Source organism: Leptonychotes weddellii, chromosome 11 (assembly GCF_054177405.1).
Source record: "Leptonychotes weddellii isolate Sample4059 chromosome 11, ASM5417740v2, whole genome shotgun sequence".
In the NCBI taxonomy this organism is placed as follows: Eukaryota; Metazoa; Chordata; class Mammalia; order Carnivora; family Phocidae; genus Leptonychotes; species Leptonychotes weddellii.
This window is the reverse complement of record NC_138379.1, coordinates 22,544,892-22,562,839: the sequence shown is the minus strand read 5'-3', so window position 1 is coordinate 22,562,839 and position 17,948 is coordinate 22,544,892. Positions and strand designations below refer to the sequence as shown.

General features: G+C 58.8%; 1 protein-coding gene across 1 annotated transcript in view; it reads right to left on the bottom strand.

Moving 5' to 3' along the window:
- ABTB2 (ankyrin repeat and BTB domain containing 2) overlaps nucleotides 1-17,948 on the bottom strand; it is a 169,239-nt gene that overhangs the window by 7,286 nt on the left and 144,005 nt on the right. Inside the window, exons 4-12 of the mRNA XM_006733052.3 lie at nucleotides 11,489-11,641; nucleotides 10,068-10,233; nucleotides 7,196-7,285; nucleotides 6,662-6,763; nucleotides 4,626-4,722; nucleotides 4,201-4,336; nucleotides 2,098-2,327; nucleotides 636-814; nucleotides 156-261 (exon numbers count right to left, since the gene is read on the bottom strand). Of these exons, the coding sequence (XP_006733115.1) occupies nucleotides 156-261; nucleotides 636-814; nucleotides 2,098-2,327; nucleotides 4,201-4,336; nucleotides 4,626-4,722; nucleotides 6,662-6,763; nucleotides 7,196-7,285; nucleotides 10,068-10,233; nucleotides 11,489-11,641 (1,259 nt within the window). The remainder of the gene's footprint in view (nucleotides 1-155; nucleotides 262-635; nucleotides 815-2,097; nucleotides 2,328-4,200; nucleotides 4,337-4,625; nucleotides 4,723-6,661; nucleotides 6,764-7,195; nucleotides 7,286-10,067; nucleotides 10,234-11,488; nucleotides 11,642-17,948) is intronic.

The following is a 17,948-nucleotide window of genomic DNA, read 5'->3' as shown; positions in this document are numbered from 1 at the left end:
GGCTGGGGGGGGTACACGGGAGAACAGAGACACTGAGGCGCCGGGAACGGGGAACAGCAGACCAAGGTGCGTGGAGAGGAACAGGAGGAGAGACGGGACGGAGCTCTGGGAAGGACGAGGGGCGGCTGGCCGCGGGCGTGGGGGGCAGGCCTCACCCAGCCTGGCGGGCAGCGTCTTCCGGATCTCGGGAATGCTGGGCACCGGGCTGCTGCCGTAGCAGTGCGTGAAGATGGTGGCCAGCTGCTGCGTGACGGCGTCGTTCTGCGGGGCAGAGGAGAGGGAGGGCCCGTGAGGCCGCCTGCCGTGGCTGCAGACACGGCAGGCTCGCTTCCCAAGTCCAGACCCGGCTCAGAGCAGCCGCCGTCTTTCGGTTCCTCCTGGATCTGGCCTGGCGAGAGATGCCCGTGCCTCCATCACGGAGTCCCCAAGTTGCTTTTCTGGCTGGGTTCCCGCCCCGACAGATCCACGGCCTCCGGCCTCTGCAGCCAGGCTGTGGCAGTCCGGCCGTGGGGTGTGCGGGAGGGGGCCTGCGTGTGTGTGTGCGTGTGTGTGCGTGTGCACACAAGGTCTGGGCCAGCGCCTCGGAAGCCAACATGCTCGGCGCACAGGGTGGGGACCCGCCTGACATCACTCACCTTGCTGGTCTTGAGGATGTCGAACATGAGCTGCAGGCCCTCGGTCACCAGCTCCTCGTTGTACTCCTCCTCCTTGATGGAGCCGAAGTCCCGCAGGAGGCTCTGCACCACCGAGTAGCGTGACTGGGAGAAGGAGGTCCTCAGAGACTCGATCCATACGTGCAGTTTCCAGGGGACGCCTGGGGGAAGGGCGGGCGGTCATCACCTCCGCCGGGCACAGCCTGCACACACCCCCGAGCCCACTCCGCAGCGACCCCCTCTCCGGGCGGGCTCCTGCCCCCTTCCCTCATGCCGAGGGACTCTGAAGCCAGGGAAGGAGAGCTTCCATGGACCCCGACAGGCCCTGCTGAGAGGTCAGAGGGGAGTTCGGGTGCCCCCATCAGATGGGGCAGAGGAACGACCCTGGCCCAAGGGCAGGGCACCCAGATGGCTCAGCCTGGGGCCACACCAGCCCCCGTTTGTGGGGCCCCGGAACGACTTCCTGGGAAGACCCATCAATTACGAGGGCTGGCCAGGTGCCCTTGGAGGCCGGGGAAACATGCCGGGCATCTGGGCCCATGCCTGTCTGGCACTCGGGGCACTGGCATCCAGTGGCACATAATTACTGTGTACCAGCTCCCTGGAGCGTGGCAGTGGGGCCATAAACTAACCTAAAACTACTCTGTGGAGGTCATGACAAAAGCTAGTAATTTTCTTGGTAATTAGAGAGCAAGCTGCTCCCCCCCCAAAGCCTCACTATGGAGTAAAAAGAGGACGATGGCATTCCCCAGGGACACAGTGACGTAGGTGGCATTAGCATCCCCGGTGTTCTGACCGTAGCTGAGAACGATATACCCATTTTACAGTGAGGAACACGGAGCCTGACCGGCTGCAAGTGTGGCGGCCACTAGGACGTTCCACACTGCCATTGTGCACGCAGAGCTCACGGAGAGCTGGCCCCAGGCCCTGGGCCTCGTGTGACGTCACGGTCTTACGCGAGGATCGGCAGCGCCAGTGACGGCGGAACAGCTGGGATCTGGCCCAGGTCTGCCTGTCTGGGCAGCCTCCCCGCGGGAAGGAGCGTCCACGGACTCGCAGACCCGAGGAGCGAACGCGTGTGGCCGAGTGACAGCTTGAGAGCCTCTAGTTGACCAGAAATGTTGACCATAGTGATGCAGATGCTCGCAGGGCCGCACGCGGCAGGCCGCAGCCAGGCTGGGGGCCGTGAGGCTCCGACCAGGGAGGAGGAAGGGCCCGAGGCTGGAGGGCTGGGGCGATGCCCCCCGACGCATCCCCGCGGAGGACCGTCTGAGGCTCAGGACCTCTGCCGTCCTGGCCATCGGCCGTCAGGCCTGCGGAGACGGAGTCCGCCCCGTGCCCGGCTGCCCCTGCGGGCCCTGGCCCTCTTCCAGTCTGCTCTTAAAGAGCAGCAGAGTGCCCGTGTGTTGCGCGCGTACGTGTGTGCACGCCCGCGGGGCCTCACCCAGTGCCCGCAGCTCCATGGTGATGTCCACGTAGCCGTGCTCGGCACTGTAGTACATGGCCTCCTGCAGGGCCTTCGTGCGGGTCCGGCTCAGCCGCATGGGCCCCTCGCTGCTGCTGCCCTGGCTGGAGGCGTCGCTCTCCTCCACGCCCTCGGCCAGGATCTCCTCCAGGGACAGCACGTCCGCTTTGGCCTGCTGGGGCTGTGTCAGGAGCTTCCTCAGGACGTTCCTGCGGGCCACGGGATGGAGGACGGGCATGCCTGAGGCCCTCACCGTGGACGGTGCCCGCCTGAGCTCTGTGGCCTAGATGGGCTGCTGTGGGGCACCTGCGGGCACTAGGGGCTCACGGTCTTCCCTCCCAGGCAGGCTGGGCCAGGGCTCCCAGCACCCTCCATCTGCAGCCATCTGAGAGAGGCAGGGGAGGATACGGGTGGACTGGCCCTGGGGATACCCCCCCCCCACCGCCACCATCCTGGTACTACTAAGTCATGGGCCTTGGCGCCAAACAGGCCCTGCCATCCCGGCTGTGTGGTCTCAGAGAGGTTGCTCTGCCTCTCTGTGCCCTGACTGCTCTGGCATCTGCAGAGCGGGGTACCCGTGTCACCCTCATCCCGGGTCAACGGGAGGCTGACGTGACGGCGTCGGGTGTAGAGCCTGCCGCGCAGCAGAACCCCGAGATGGCAGCCACCTGCACGCACGGCGAGGGTCTGAAACCCAGGACATGCTCACATTCCTTTGAGTCCCAGCCTGCTGTGAACAAGGATGCGCTGAAGTCAAGATGCCGGTTCTGCGGACTTCCCGTGTGTTGAATGGTGGACTTGACAGAGCACGTTCCTGTCTACCACTGCGTTAACCCTGTGAGAGCCTGTGGGCCCCGCCGCTCATGGCCGATGACTGCGTCATGCTCAAGGTTGCACAGGCAGGAGTGCGGACTCAGGCCCAGGACTGCTGGTTCCATACCCTGGGGCTCATTCTGTCATATCCGGTGGCCTGGGATGGCCGCAGGGGGGGCAGGTCCACAGGTCACCTGGGGGCTGAGCCTCCTCCCAGCAGCCCTGCCCAGCCCGCTCCCCGCTCTGATGGAGGTCATGTTGCGCTGGGCAGAGACGCCCTCGAGAGACCCGGGGTCATCCGACTGTCGCTTTGCTAGCTTACTGAGCTTACAGAGCACCTCGTTTGTGCCGTGCGCTGGCATGGGAAGGTGAGCCGGCCACCACCCCGTCCCCTAAATCCCGTGTTCCAGAGAGAAAATGGGAAGCAGGTGCATGGACAGAGTGTGTCCGCACAGGGTGAAGAGGCTGCAACAGGGGAAAACACGGGGCGCTGGCTGGGTGAAAAGGCCTAGTGGCACTGATGTGCAGTACAGTCCTGGGGGGCAGAGGGGAGGGTGATTTTGGTGGCAGAAGCTGTAGAGGAAAGCATTCTAGGGAGGGGGCCACAGCAGGGCACCCTCTGCTTTCCGAGAATGGCGCTGGAGAACAGGAAGTAGCTGTCCCACCCGCCCTTCCCTTCTGGCCCCTTTTCTGGCTTCTAATAACTGCCTCTCTTGTCTCACTCTCTGTCTCATTCAGCTGTCTCACAGCTGCTAGATGGCTCTGGTCGCAGCCTGCTACCCGCCCCGTCACAGCCCTGGGCAGGCCTGGCCCCCACAAAGCAAGGTCCACCATCTGCTCCTGGAGTGGGATGTGATTTCCCACACAGCCGCCAGGAGGCTCTTCGGGGCGAGCCATACGCTGTGCGAAGCCCCCGGAGCCCTGGAGAAGGGCCACTAAGGGTGGGAAGGGATGTGGCCCAGTCTACAGGAAGTGGGAAGGCCTGCCCCGGGCGTTGGGAGACCCAGGCTGCAGTCCCAGCTCCACCAGGAACCGGCCGGGTGGGCCTCTTGTGCAAGGGGGCCGTCTCCGCCACCCAGAGTCTCTGGGCCTCCAACATCTGAGGCCTCTCTGCTGGTTGAAGACCTGTATCTTCTTTCTGGATGGCTTCCACACAGAACCCCCATCTGGAAAGATCTCTAGTTCTCCTGCTCCCCATGGGGGACTCGGACTCCTGAAAGCCTGTTTCATGCTCCCACTTCACATGGGGCAGGAACCCCAGGTGCGTACCTGTGGCCATGGGCGGCCGAGTGGCTGAAGCAGTTCATATCCTCATGGAGGGAGGAGGCCATGCCATTGGCTTCAAGCATGCTGAGCAGGGGGTCAGCGCCTCGGCTCAGCAACAAGCTGACCAGCTCATAGTTCCCTGGAACACAAGGCAGACGGAGGGAAGATGCTCCCACCACCCACATCATCGTGTGCCTCTACGGGCCGCCGCCTGGCTGCCGAGCTCCACAGAAACGCTGATGAATGGGGCCGGGGGAGCCCCCAGAGCCCAAAAGGAGGGGTCTCCAGGCTCACCTCAGGGACCTGGGCATGTGGCCACAAGTCCGGCTGCAGGCCCTTCCAGGCTGAGTGATGCCGCAGGGAGGGCCAGGCGGGGCCTTGGGGCAGCAGGGGACCCTTGTGGGCAGGGCAGCTGTCTGTATACGTACCAGCCGCAGAGGCCAGCTGCAGGGGGGTCTCCGTGTAGCTGTCCTCACCGCCACTCACTGCTGAGCCCTCCACGTGGGCCCCGGCGTCCAGCAGCAGCTGCAGGGCACAGGGCAGGACATGGAGCAGGACACGTCAGTGTGGCAGGGAGAGTCTGGGAGGTGTGCAGGGGAGGCTTTGGGAGAAGGGCCTCTGATTCCCTCCAGGCATGTGACCAAGACCCAGCTCACCTGGGCAGCTGAGGAACCTGAACTCTGGAACTTGAAGTTACCCTCAGGCCTTTAAGTTTCTAGAATCTTCACCTCTACTCTTGTGGCTCGGGACCAAGGCCCTGAGCTGTGGGGATCTCTGAGCTGTTTTTCTCTTTCAAACAAATGCTTTCCTATGAATCGATTGCATCGCCCCCGATCTACCAGGGGAAACTGAGGCTCTGGGGTGCAGCAGAGGTAGTGGGAAAGGCACAGGTATTAGAGTCAGAAAGAGCTGAGTGTCAGTGCTGGCCACCAACCAGCGAGTGACCTGGGGCAGGGCATGAACCTCAACTCCTGAAGCCCCAGGCTTCCTCATCTCAAGAATGGCCAGAGGCCTGCCTTGCCGCCATGCTGGGCATGAAATGAAATGGTGCTCAACTCACCACAGAGATTTAATAACCAGTGGCTTCAAGTGGTCTCCCTGGAGAGGTCTGGCAGGCAAGCTACCCAAGGCTGGGAGGCATAGGGCCAGGGCAAGACCTCGCTGTCTAGGACGCCTCTCTCCATTCTGGCAAGGGCAAGATGGCGCAGGGCTAACAGATGCCAAGCAGTTCCAGCTGAGCCGGGCCTGGCTTTGCCTTGGGGCAGGGGTGGTGTCTGTGCTGCTCCAACAGGTGACTCTGGGCTGCACCTCACCTTCCCTGACCAGTGCTCTGGAGGGAGCACTTCGATCCTTCCCGGGTTTCTGGAACACCAAACCCAGGGGAAGCCCCGCCAGCCCCACACCTGGAGACCAGGCATGAGGGGGCCAGGCTGACCTCCAAGCCTGCGCCCCAGTGTGTGGGAAGTGGGGAACGGCTGTCGGCTGGAGGCTCTCGTCAGTCAGAAACCAGCTGTGGCACTGCCCGAGCCGGTGCGCCAAGGTGGGGGCGGAGGCCCGCCCGATGGGGCGAAACTGGGCGCCGGTCCAGGCAGGACCAGAGCACGGCCCTGCCGGCCGGTCTGGGCTAGGCCGGAACTCTGCTCGCAGCTCAGGAGGGCAGCAAGCGGCAAGCAGGCGGGGGACGGCAGCCGGCCTGGTGCAGACCATCTGCTGAGTCACTACGACAGGCCAGGGCTGTGCTGACCATGACGAACAGACTGGACACGGCCCCTGCCCTCAGAGGACTTGCCACCTAGCAGACAGTCTGCGAGGGTGACACATGAACTCCCAGGAAGGAGCGTGCAACCCCGTATTCCCCAGTGGCCTGAGGAACAAAGGAGTCTGGGAGTCGAGTGGCAGGGTGGCTGGTGCCCTACCTGGGGTGGGCCACTGCTTGGCTCTGCTTCTGGGCCTCAACCCCACCCTCACACCAGTCACAGCTACCTGGGCCACTGTGGGCACCACCCGGCGTGACCTGGCTGGAGAGGTGACCCGTGCCGCTCTGAGTCCTCTCTCAGGACCCGGGACACGCAAAGACTAAGCCTGTTAATGGGGATGGGCAGAACCAGGACGCCCTGATACAGGGCCAGCTCTGTGGGGCCATTCACAGGGGAGCAGAAAGGGCTATGGTTGGGCAGGAGGGTCGGAGGAGAGGCAGCGGAGCACACGTGCCGATTCCCGCAGGCCCGGAGACTCCCGGACAGCTACAGAGATGCCTGCAGGCCCGGGACTGCTTGGACCTGGGCTCGTTCCCCAAGATTCCACACGGGTCCTTATGCTAAAGCCCTCTCCTTGAGGCAAGCCGGGGGGGCGGGTCTGTCCTGCTGAGCCGGTGTGCGGCCCGAAGCAGCTCCTCTGCTCTCTCTGATTCCGGGCAGGCAGGGCTACATCCGGGGCCCAGCCCCCCTGGCGAGCGAGGGCTCACCTGCACCACAGAGATGTGTCCATGCAGCACAGCGAACGTCAGCGAGGTCCAGTGCCGGCTGTCGGGGTGGACGGAGGGGTGCTTGGGAGAGTTGCTTGGAACCTGGAAAATGCCACAAAGGATCCGTTTTTTTTTTGGGTGAGTGCCATTCCTGGGCAGGTGACGCGGGCACCGGAGCGAGGGGGGCATCCTGCAGGGATGGCGACTAGGAGCCTATCCGAGTGCTTTCTGTTCAACTGGTCACGTCTGCGTGGCGCACCCCGTAGACAAGGCTCAGCAGGATGGTCGGTTAGTGCTGCCTGCCCTGGGTACAGACACGGCAGGGACGAGGCTGTCCCGTAACAACCGTGCCCACGCTCTCCGCTCAGCTCCCTGCTCTCGGACAGGAAGCCCACGCGTCAGGACAAGTGCTCCTGGCTCACTGTTATCTCTGTGCATCCCTATTCCCATCCCTCCAAATACGGCACCAGCACGGCTGCTGGAGACCGTGGGGTGCTCCCTTGCTGGGCCAGGCGCCCCGCCGCGGCTGCTCACCTGGATGTCCAAGTTCGCTCCCGCATCAATCAGCATCTGGACCATCGCCTCGTCCCCAGCCGCGCAGGCGTACATCAGCGGCGTCAGACCCTGTGTGAAGCAAAGGTCGACGCTAAACCATCTGGCAATGGATGCAGTGCCACGTATTCCACAGGCGTCTGTGCCAGAAACCACAGTCCGGGCTCGGGCTTGACTCGGCTGCTCATCCGGAGCAGCCCTGCGTCGTGGCTCACCCTCCTGCCCCTTCCGGGCACACTGGACACAGAGCCCGTGAGGCCTGAGTAGGGGCCATTTCCACAAGCCTGCGGGACACCAGAGGGGTGAGGAGCACGGGCCCCGAGGCCCCCTCTGCCACGGGGAGCTGTAAACCGTGTCCAGGTCACTCGTCTCTGTTTGTGCCTCAGTTTCTTCTTTAAAATGAGACCAACAACAGGATCTAGCTCATAGGCTTGTTGTGAAGAAGACGAGTGACCGTGTGTCAGGTACTTAGCGCAGAGGAAGCCGACGTCAAGAGCTAAGGAATCACAAGAACGCGGCGAGCCCATCACTGCCCTAGTGTTATACCGCCGGCCATACCCTAACCCACCCCAGGCCCTGGGCCCCTAAATCCCTGCGGGAGGTGATTTACATGCAACATCTCATCGAATCACCATAACATCCCTATTAAGGAGGCTCTATTATTATCCCCATTTTACAGACAAGGAGCCAAGAGACCCAAGGCCAGGTCACACGAGGAGGAGGAAGAACTCGCACCGGACCCCGGATCCACCTGAGCCGTGAAGCCCCCCATCAGAGGCAGCTCACAGAGCACGGACAGGGGTCTGACTCGGATCTCTTGTGCTACCGAGCAAGTCAGAGCTTTCCCGAAAGCGGAGGGCCAGTCCCTCCCCAAGTTTGGGTGGACGGCTCGCCGGGCTGCCTCCTGGCTGGGAATCTTTCTCTGGGGCCAGTAATAGCAAAGGCAGCAGTGGAAAGTGTTATCCCACAGCTGGATCCTGGCGAGCGTGTGTCTGGAGCCCTGCGATGTTATTTATTAGGTTATTTGTGTGTAGACAAGATCTCCTTACCTCATAAATCCCTGCCTAGTGCCCAGAGATAAAGAAATGGCCTGACATTAATCATGGGCGAGAGAGCTGTTTACCCACAGATCATCCCACAAATACCAAGGCCGAGGGCACAAACAGGACTGAGCATTTAGAGAAGAGCTGAGTGCCGCCGAGGGCGGCTCTGGTTTGGTTTCAGCCCCCTCCACACTTGCTTGACTTTGTTCTCTACACGTCTGTACACAGTCCAGTGTTTACATCGGCTCGGAGTCTTTTTTGTGTCAGCCCCCCCGCCCCCCACTCCAGGTCCATAGGGAAGGAAAAGCATGAAGGGCTGATGAACAGAGCTCACGGCTAATCGTCGCTGTCATCACATGGACAGCGAAACCCAGAAGAACGCTTACTGAGCCTTTATTATGTGCCAGATGCAGAAGCGTCCCCGAACCCTACGGGGCAGGGACTGCTGTCCTCCTTTGATGGAAGCGATGAAGGTGACCCTCAGGGAGGTGGGGCAGCTTATCCAAGACGCCATGGCTGTGACTGGGTGGATGGCTCGGGCCTCACCCCGGCACCCTGAGCGGGGGGAGGACGCCCCACGATGAAAGCCCCCGCAAGGCCCAGGGACTGGCCCTGACCGAAGCACCCCAGGGAGGTCCGGCACCCAGCCTGTGTCCTCCCTGCTGGCCCAGCCGACACCCTGACTGTCCCAGTTCCGTGCTCCTGCTCCGGGTCATCTCCTCTCCCTGGAGTGCCTGCCCCACCGCTCTCTGCTTCAGCCCCTCTCTCCCCGTCCCGGAGGCCCCATTCCCCAGCCGTTCTGCTCGACCCGTCACCTGTCCAGGTCCACCCTGGCCTCGTGGTTGACCTGGCACTTCAGCACGCCCTGTCCCGTGCTGGCATCTCACGGGACAGCATTCCACCCAAGCCCTCTGCCGTCACGGAGCTTTCCCCCCGCGTCTGTGTGGCCTTCCAAGCCACAGAGCCATCACCTACGTGGCGAGGATGCACAGAGTGGTGTCAGACAAACCAACTGGACAGCCCATAGTGGTGAAGAGCCTGGAGTCAGACTGCTTCTAACCCCGGCTCTGCTCTGTACTAGCTGTGTGACCTCAGGTAAACCAACTTCGCTGTACCTCAGTTTGCCTCATCTATAAAATGGGGATAATAACAGCATGACATCCTAGGGCGACTGTCAAGACTGAAGGAGTTCATCTGGGCAAAGCGCTCTGAACAGTGCCTGGAACATATCAATGCTCCACAAATGTTAGCTCTTCACAGCAAAAACAATAAACAAAGCAAACAAAACCCCTTAAATTCTATCTAAAATTGTAAATCACTTCCAATGCTTCCTTTTCCGGCTTCATTTTACTCTCTAGCACTTTTCACGGACACACTCTGTGTTTTACGTTTCTATTTCTTGGCGCGTGTTTCCCCAGCTAGAACATTAACTCCATGAAGACAGCAGGTTCTGTGGGCCTGGTATGGAGTAGGCCCACGAGGCGCCCAGGGCCCACGCCCCAGTGACTAGTACTCACAGCTGGAAATCCAGCTGGGACTCCTCCAGACTTCTTCCCAGCCCTGCACCATTGGGGACAGTCTCTGGCCTCCCAGCCCGCGGAAGTAGAATCTCTGTTACAAAGGTATCCCCAGCGGTGCTAGGAAAGTCTTCCAGTTGATGCCCCACCAGCAACGGGAGGCTGCCCACTCCTCAGAAGCACCGAGCAGAGCGGCTCTCGGTTTGGAACAGAAGGACTGTGCCACCCTCTCTCGCCACGGCGAGTCCCCGCCTCTGTCCCCCGCGCCTGGCTAGCGGAGCTCTCCGCACGCACCTGGTCGTCCATAGTGTTCACCCCGTCTGGGCCCAGGGCGTCGATGGCCTGGTTGATGAGGTCCGTCCTGCCACAGTTGAGCATGCGGAAGCCCAGGTCCTGGTTGAATTTTTCGGTGGCCGCTCGGGCATCCAGCCTCCTGAAGGAGCTGAAACAGCACTCGGGTCTGCATAGATGAGACCCGGAGGTGTGTGAGCAGGACTGTGTGTGAGCACCTCTCAAGGAGGTGAGGCTGACGAGGGGCAGGGCGACAGGGTGGAGGGGAAGGACAGGGTATTTCAGTTCCATCGGCAGCAACTGGCCTTGTCATGCTCAGTGACGTGAGCACAGACATCTGCTCTTCTACAAACACGTTAAAGAAGAGCTCGGAGCTGTCCACTGTCAGGAAATGACGTCCCCTCAGGAACAACCCACCAGGGACTCTGCCTGAGCAGGATGCAGCTCCAGCCCGGACGTGGGCCACGGTGCTCGCCCATGTGCTTTCTGCAGGGCGAAGACTGCCCTCGGACTAGAGGACGGCCACTGTGGCCCAGGTCCAGTTCTTGGCTTACATCCTCTCTCCTCAAGGGCTTCCCGAGGAGGCCCAGAATTACCAAACAGATGGTGGAGAACGGCCCAGAATCCCACTGCCATTCAGCCCTCCCACCAACGAGAGTCAGATTAAAAACTACATCTATGAGACAGCACACCATAGGCTTCCCACAGGGGGCTTCAGCCTGGAGCCAAAGTGTGGAAAGTTCACGTCCCAGAATGACATTTGGGAATTTGCCATGGAGACAGAGGAGGATATAACTGGGGTTGGGGCACAGGGTTAAAAAAAAAAAAAAAAAGGCAAGTCTCTCATACGACAAGGATGGCCACGGAGAACATTCTCCAGACGGACTTCAGGAGACCAGTCCAATATAAGACGGTCATGCTGGGAAGAAAGTTAAGAGCCCAGGCTTGGGGTCATGTAGACCTGGGTTCAAATTCAGGCACTTGGCTAGCTGAGTATCTGTGGACAAATTAGTATTCCTCCCTGATGCTCAGTTTCCCCATTTGTAACATGGGCATTATAGCCCCTCTTTCTCTAAAGTTGTCATGAGGACCAAGATGACGCATGTACAGAGGAGGGGCTCAGCCCAGCGTCTACACTAAGGAATAGTTGAGAAAAAATAGTGGCAAGTATAGGAATAGAGGAGAGGAAGGACCCGCTTTTGCTGATTACCCGCCCCCCCAAATATCCCACAGAGCCAGCCTGTGAGCGCTCTCCTGCCCAGATCCAAATGCGTGTCTGCTCTGTGACCAGCGGAAAGCAGCCAGGGTCTGGAATGACCCGTCTAACGGGCACGGCGCCCACAGAGCACGCCCTGGGAGGGGGCCGCCCCCAACGTCCCGGAGAGGGAGGCGTGCCGCGAGCTCACGCCTCGCTGCTTCCGTACTTGAGCTGGCGGGGCTCACAGTCCAGGCCAGGCAGCAGCAGCCGGGCGGCCTGCCGGATGTCGCCGCTGTCCACGGTGAGGCTGCGGCGGTGCTCTGCGTAGGTGATGGCCACGCGCATCCACTCCATCAGCGGCGGCAGCAGCATGAAGGGCCTGGGAGGCAGCAGACAGAGAGGGGGTCAGGCCGCTGGCGCGCGCCCGCCTACACACACACCCCGAGACCCGCTACAGAGGCGGTGAGGTGTGGAGGGGCGGGCTCCTCGTCCTCACAGAGACCCCGATTTGTCCCATTCCACAGACACGGTCCGGAGTCAGGAGGAAGTCCCATCCTGGGCCACGGGCAGAACCCGAGGGCCTCAGGTGACCAGTGAAAGGAAGGGTTTGCCAGTGTGTCAAGGGGGGGGCCCTGAATTCGGACGGGGTCTCCTGGTCTCTCCCCGCAGAAGGGGAGACTGCCTCCTGGGTGGGGGGGGGCGTGCGGGGGCCAGAGTCCCACAGACCCAGCCTCCCACCCCGGCTCTGCCCGAGCAGCTGTGTTCCGTCACCACAGACCAGCGTGGCCCGGGCCTGCTCCTGCCACCTGTGAGACGGGCTGTCGTGGAGCTGTGTGAGATGATGTACGGCACACAGCTCACGGTCGCCCCTTCCTCACCCTGCACCTGGGCAGAGGTGGGCCTTACGTCACTTCCTGTGGCAGGCTGGAGCCGCCTCAGCGTGTGCTCCCCGTCCTACGGGGACAATGGTCTCGGGGCCTAACACTAAAAACCCAGGGCCACAGTGACATGGGGCACTAGGTGGAAGCAGGGAGACACTTCTGTTGGGCAAGGCCTTTGAGTTGCCAACTCCAGGGGGCACCACTCACGAGCTAGTCCATGTGTCACCAGGGGGCGCCATTCACGCGGAATGGGACTAGTGCCCCCTGGCATTGAGCAATACGGCCAGCACAGTGGCTCAGGGGCCTGCCCTCTCCCTGCCCCAGGCCCTCCCAGCCCCATCCCGCCCGATCTGGGTTACTGCTGGGGAGGCGGGGTCCGCTCGCTACTGAGAGAGGCTTTCCTCCTGTCCTCGATCAGTTCTGGCAAGTCTCCCATGGTGAAGACCATCTTGGGAGACCTCCTCACAGTCCAACCCATCTCAGTGCTTTGGGCCGCCCTGACGTCCAGTCTTTGGCTGTATGACTCAATGGACAACCAGCCTGCTCTGCCCAGAGCTTTCCTTGCCTGGTCACAAGGATGAGGCAGCCCTGGCACCCTGCCCCTTCTGGCTGTTCTCTCTGAGGACAGCTCAAGTCCGCCTCCCATTCCTGTGTGTGCTCCCTGCCCTCCTGACGCCTGCTGCTCCTCCGCACCCCGCTCCCTCTGACGCCCTGAGCTCCTTGAGCATTAGGTCTCTGCTGTCACCGCCATCTTGCCCCAGACGTGCAGAGAGGTACTGTGACCAGGAAAAGGACCTCTGCTCTCTCTCCTCAGCCACTAAGTCAGTCAACTGGAATCAATGAGAGACCCTCAGTTCACTGGTCTCAGATTTCCAAACACTCAGGAAATCGTCAGAACTTGAAGAGCTTCTCTCCTTGAGGGAAAGGATGCTTTTATTTATTTTTAAACAAAATAAGCAGATGTGATCTTGAAGGTGGTTCATTTGGAAGTTATTTTGATCTTCTGGTTCTGTCGTTTCAGAAAACCTATCTGGGTCTGAGTGTACCAATCAGAGTGGTGAGGAGAGTCACGGGTTGGGGAAGCCTGGCTGGTCTTGGCCTTCAAGAGTGCCCCAGACCTCACCCCAACCCATTTCCAGTCCTGGCTCATATCCTTTACCAGGACACACCAGACCACCAGGCACCCGTGGTTCTCAAGCCTACCCTGCCCTCCCTACCTCCTCGAGAGAATGAACCTGCTCTCACCTCTGCCCATCCAGATCGTGTTTATCCTTAAAGGCTCAGTTCCAATACCTTCCCTTTCCAGAAGCCCTCCCAGATCCTCTCTCCCTGAAGAAAATAATCTCTTCCTGCTCTGAGATCCTTTAGAACTTGCTCTTCCATCAATGAATGTGTCTCATCTTCCTGACTAGACCCACTGTGCCTCAGAACAAGAACGATGGCCTGCTCATGTCTGTGTACTCCCAAGTATGCCCAGCATGGGGCCTGAACACAATAGGTCCTCAATAAACACTGGCCGAATGACTAAAAGTATGGCTGAGCATCAGGAACTTGTTATGATGGATCTGAGTTTTCACTTCTGGACCAACTCCTGTTTCTGCCCAGAAAAGAATGGCATATAATTTTCAAGGGCATAGTGCTGACTTGCTAGAGTAGGGAAAGCCAGGACTCTATGGGCGGAGCTTATAGAATGTAGGAAGGAACAACAAGCCATTTGTGAACTCCTCCTCTGTTTATAGAACTTTGATTATAAATACCCATTTGAATTCTCCCCAAATAGTTCTGGGTTTTCCAATTCTGACATTGCAATGCTAGAAGGCAAGCTCAGACACATATTTCTATATATATCAGTCCTTCTGATCCAAGGGGAAGGCTTTATCTAAACCACCAGCACTGGGACTGAAGTGTAAATGAAAAGATAGTTCGTGGATTTGCCAGCCACTCTTCCATGTTGTGGCCAACAGCCAAGACCAAGTGCCAAGTACAGACACTGAAGCTCTAAGCAGCCTCTCCCAGCTGCACTAGGGGAAATCCAGGAGGGAACTTGGGGAATCACCAAGTCCAATCAGATGGTGTTGTGATTCATTATGCTCCAGGCCTCTGAGAACTTGGCACATGAAAAAATATGGCGTTGATAACCTCAGTGGGCAGGTACTGGGGACTGGCTCATTCAGCCTCCATTATCCCATCTTTGTTGGAGACATAAAACGTTGAAAACTACATTTCCCAGACTCCTTTGCAGCTGGGGTTCTGGAGGCAAATTAGGTTTCGCCATTAAGATGCAGCTGCGTGAGATCTGGTGAATAGGTGTGAGGCCAAGCCCACCTTTGTCTGTTTCTGCTAGCAAGCCAGGTCATGAGACATGAGGTCTATTTTTTCTTTTCTTACAGACCCTTCCAGTGTCCATTTTCCACCTTCCCGAGTGCTTCAGGGGCCGTGGTAGTGCTACTGAAAGCAACCACAAAGATGTCTTGATTCCAGCTTCAATCGGAATTGCATTTCCAGGGCATGTCTCAGAGGGAGCAGCACCCCCTGCTGGAGGAGTCTGGTATCGTCTTTGGAGGCGTGGCCTTGAACCTGCTCCTTGAGCTCTTCCAGTGATTCTCCTGGCATCTAATTCCCTAAAATACCTAGAGTGGTTTCTGTTTCCTGAATTGAACGCTGACTAGATATTCTCAACATACAGAAATCCTCCAGGGTTAAGCATGTCCCTCCGCCTCTGGGGTAGTGGCTGGCGTCCACCTGTCCACAAACAAGGCGGTGCCAGTCCCCACACTGACCTCTTCAGGCCCTTTTCCCTGGCCTACCCACCCCCCTGTGGTCCATGGGAAGATGATAGGACAAGCAATTCATGGACTTTCTCAGTAACATCCTTCCCTTGGCCTGTAGGTTCCAGGCTGCTACTTCCTTTCTGGTAATTTCATGTAGCCCACTGGACATGCTGAGAAGCTGGCCTGTATTCCTGGACGTTCTGGAAAATCCCCGTAAAAACTCCCATCCGTACCGGCCGCGGGTGCCTCCTCCCCACTGGGGGAGAGGGCTCCAGAGGAGCGAGGCTGGGAATGTCGGACATCTGCATTGCCCCCATGCTTGGTCCCGTCCCGAAGAAAAAGCGGTTTTTCTCTTCTTGCCATTCCTCTAGGCTGAGCTTGGCCACAAGCCTTTCACTGCCAGGGCAGGTGTCTGCTGTGCCAGAGGGGGTGGGGGCATGGCTTTGGTCAGCCGCTCTGCCACCGAGATTCCCCCTTGCTGGGTCCAATATCTCTGAATAGCGGTTCTGGAGTGCTTTGGTCCCAGGATCCCCTTTGTACTCTTACATATTATTGAGGCCTTCAAAGAGTTTTTGTTTAAGTGTGTTATTCTACGGCTATTTACTGTATCAGAAATCAAAACAGAAAATGTTTGGGGTGCCTGGGTGGCTCAGTCCATTAAGCATCTGCCTTCGGCTCAGATCATGATTCCAGGGTCCTAGGACCGAGCCCCGAGTCAGGCTCCCTGCTCAGTGGGGAGCTTCTCCTTCTGCCTCAGTCACTTCCCCTGTGTGCTTTCTCTCTCAAATAAATAAAATCTTAAAAAAAAAAAAAAAACCCCAGAAAACGTTCAAACATGTAAATATGCAAGTTCACCTTCGGTGTACTGTCATCACCTGTCACCTAGCTTCTGGAAAACTCCCCTGGACACATGTGAGAAGATGAGAGTGAAAAGGCAAATAACACCTTATTCTTATGAAAATAATTTTGACCCTGTAGACTCCTGAAGTCTCCGGGACCCCAGGTGGTCCCCAGACCACACTGTGAGAATCACTACCTTAAGACAGGGCTGTACTTGGGCTGAGTGTGGGGCTGGGCTTCTGCCTCTGGTGGCACACGGTCCAGCCAGTTCTAGAATACTGTGTGGTTTGCATGCACCTTCCCAGCCCAGTGCACTGAGGCTCCTAGCCCCCTTCCCTGCAGCATCCTCACTGCAAGAAAGCCCCAGTGTCCTGGAAGCAAGGGAACGGGCTCTATAACCTGGGGCAGGTCATTACACTCTTTGGGCCTGTTTTTCTCTTAAAGAAGTGGCTTCTAGATATTTCCCATTGTGAGAACCTCTTTTGCTGCTATTTCACAGACTCCCCGTGACAATGGTTCTGTCTACTCTGCAGTGATCTAGAGTGTGGGCTCAGGAGGGAGCCTTCTGGGTTGGGATCCAGCACCACCACCAATAAACTCAATTGTGAGCCTGGGCCCCCTCAGCCTCAGTCGTCCCATCAGTGAAATGGGTATAAATAATAGGACCACCTCACGAGAAATACGCATGGAAGTGCTTAGCCCAGCATTTGGCCCATGGCAAGTTCTCAGTAAAGGTGAACTATTATTACTATGTTAGTATCTGTTGATAGAGAAAACACATAATAGCAGAACAGGCTATAGGAATCTGGTCCTATTAAATGCTTCAACTCTAGCTCTTCAAGTGGGGCCGACTCTCCCCTCACCGGCCCTCCAGCAAGTATAAACATGTAAAGATTGCAAAAGCCTGCCAGCAAACTGCCCATCACCCACTCCATCCCAGCTCATAAAACAGACAAAACAAATGCAACCACTATGTTGAGTGTGATCTGGAAGCTGTTTCTGGCAGCGCAGGCTCTCGGCCTTGGCGGTTGAGGATCGCGCACAGTGGAAGGGACAAGGAACACAGACTCACCAACACGTGACGTGGGGGGGGGGGTGGAGGGCATGGAATGACGGCCAGGGACCTGCGCCCCCTGCCCGCCCCAAGTGCTGCTGAAACGGTCACGCTCGTGCACACCTGCACATTGGGTGGGGCTGCCGCTGTGACAAACCAAGCCACTTAAAAGGGCCACCGACCGGCAGCATGTGTCTGTGTGCACGCAAAACAGCGGTGACTGCGACGTGGGACTGTCCAGGAGATGCACCAGTGGGAAAGGGCTTCCACTTGACTCCTCTTTGCTAGGGGAGGAAATGGAAGCGCCCTGGGGCCAAGGGCTCCGCCCAAGGTCACAGAGCCAGTTCAGCGGCACCAGGGAGACCAGACCCACGTGTCATGACTCAGTTTCTCCTCGTGTCTCTCAGTTAATCATATACCTGAACCTGAGTATATCAAGCCAAGGGTCTCATAAGGCCCTTCGAGAGGACCGGGCCTGCAAAAGCCACTTTTTCCCCCCCTTAAAAAAAAAAAAAAAAGAAAGAGAATAAACTTCTTAAGGTCTTGGTTTTAAAGGTCCCTACAGCCTGGAAAAAAAATAAACCCAGCCCCACTGAGCAAGCATAAGATTTACTGGGATTACAGCCCTATAAGCAATGTCTTAACGACGTGGAACAGGAAATGACTCTAATTTCCAGCTCAAAGCAGGCTCTGTTCTTCCTCGAGGTGCGCAGCGGCCTCGGGGAGAGGGGCAGGTTGCAGGGGGGTACAGGCCTGTAACTGGAGGCTGTGCACCCCGAGCCTGAGGCACGAGAAGGCCCGTGCCTGTCCCCCCCCCCCCCACCGACCCCTGGCAGGTCTGTCCCCTCTGTGCCCAGCCACGAGGAGCCGGGAATGAGCACGCAGGCAGGCCCCGGACGTGCCCACCGGCTGGGCAGGGCCTGGAGACCTGGCCTGAGCTCAGCCCTGGGAAAACCGGGCGGCGGTTTCTTCACTTCCAGCCTTGGCAGGGAGTGCAGAGGGCTCTGGGCGCGGGCCTGGCTCCAGGGGCTGGAAAAGGGTTTGGGGGGGTCCTTGCCGCCTTCGTCTTGCTCCCTAAGGAGACTGCCCCCTTCCCCAGGAAGCTCAGCCCACCCTGCCTGTGGGCACCCTCAGTCCAGG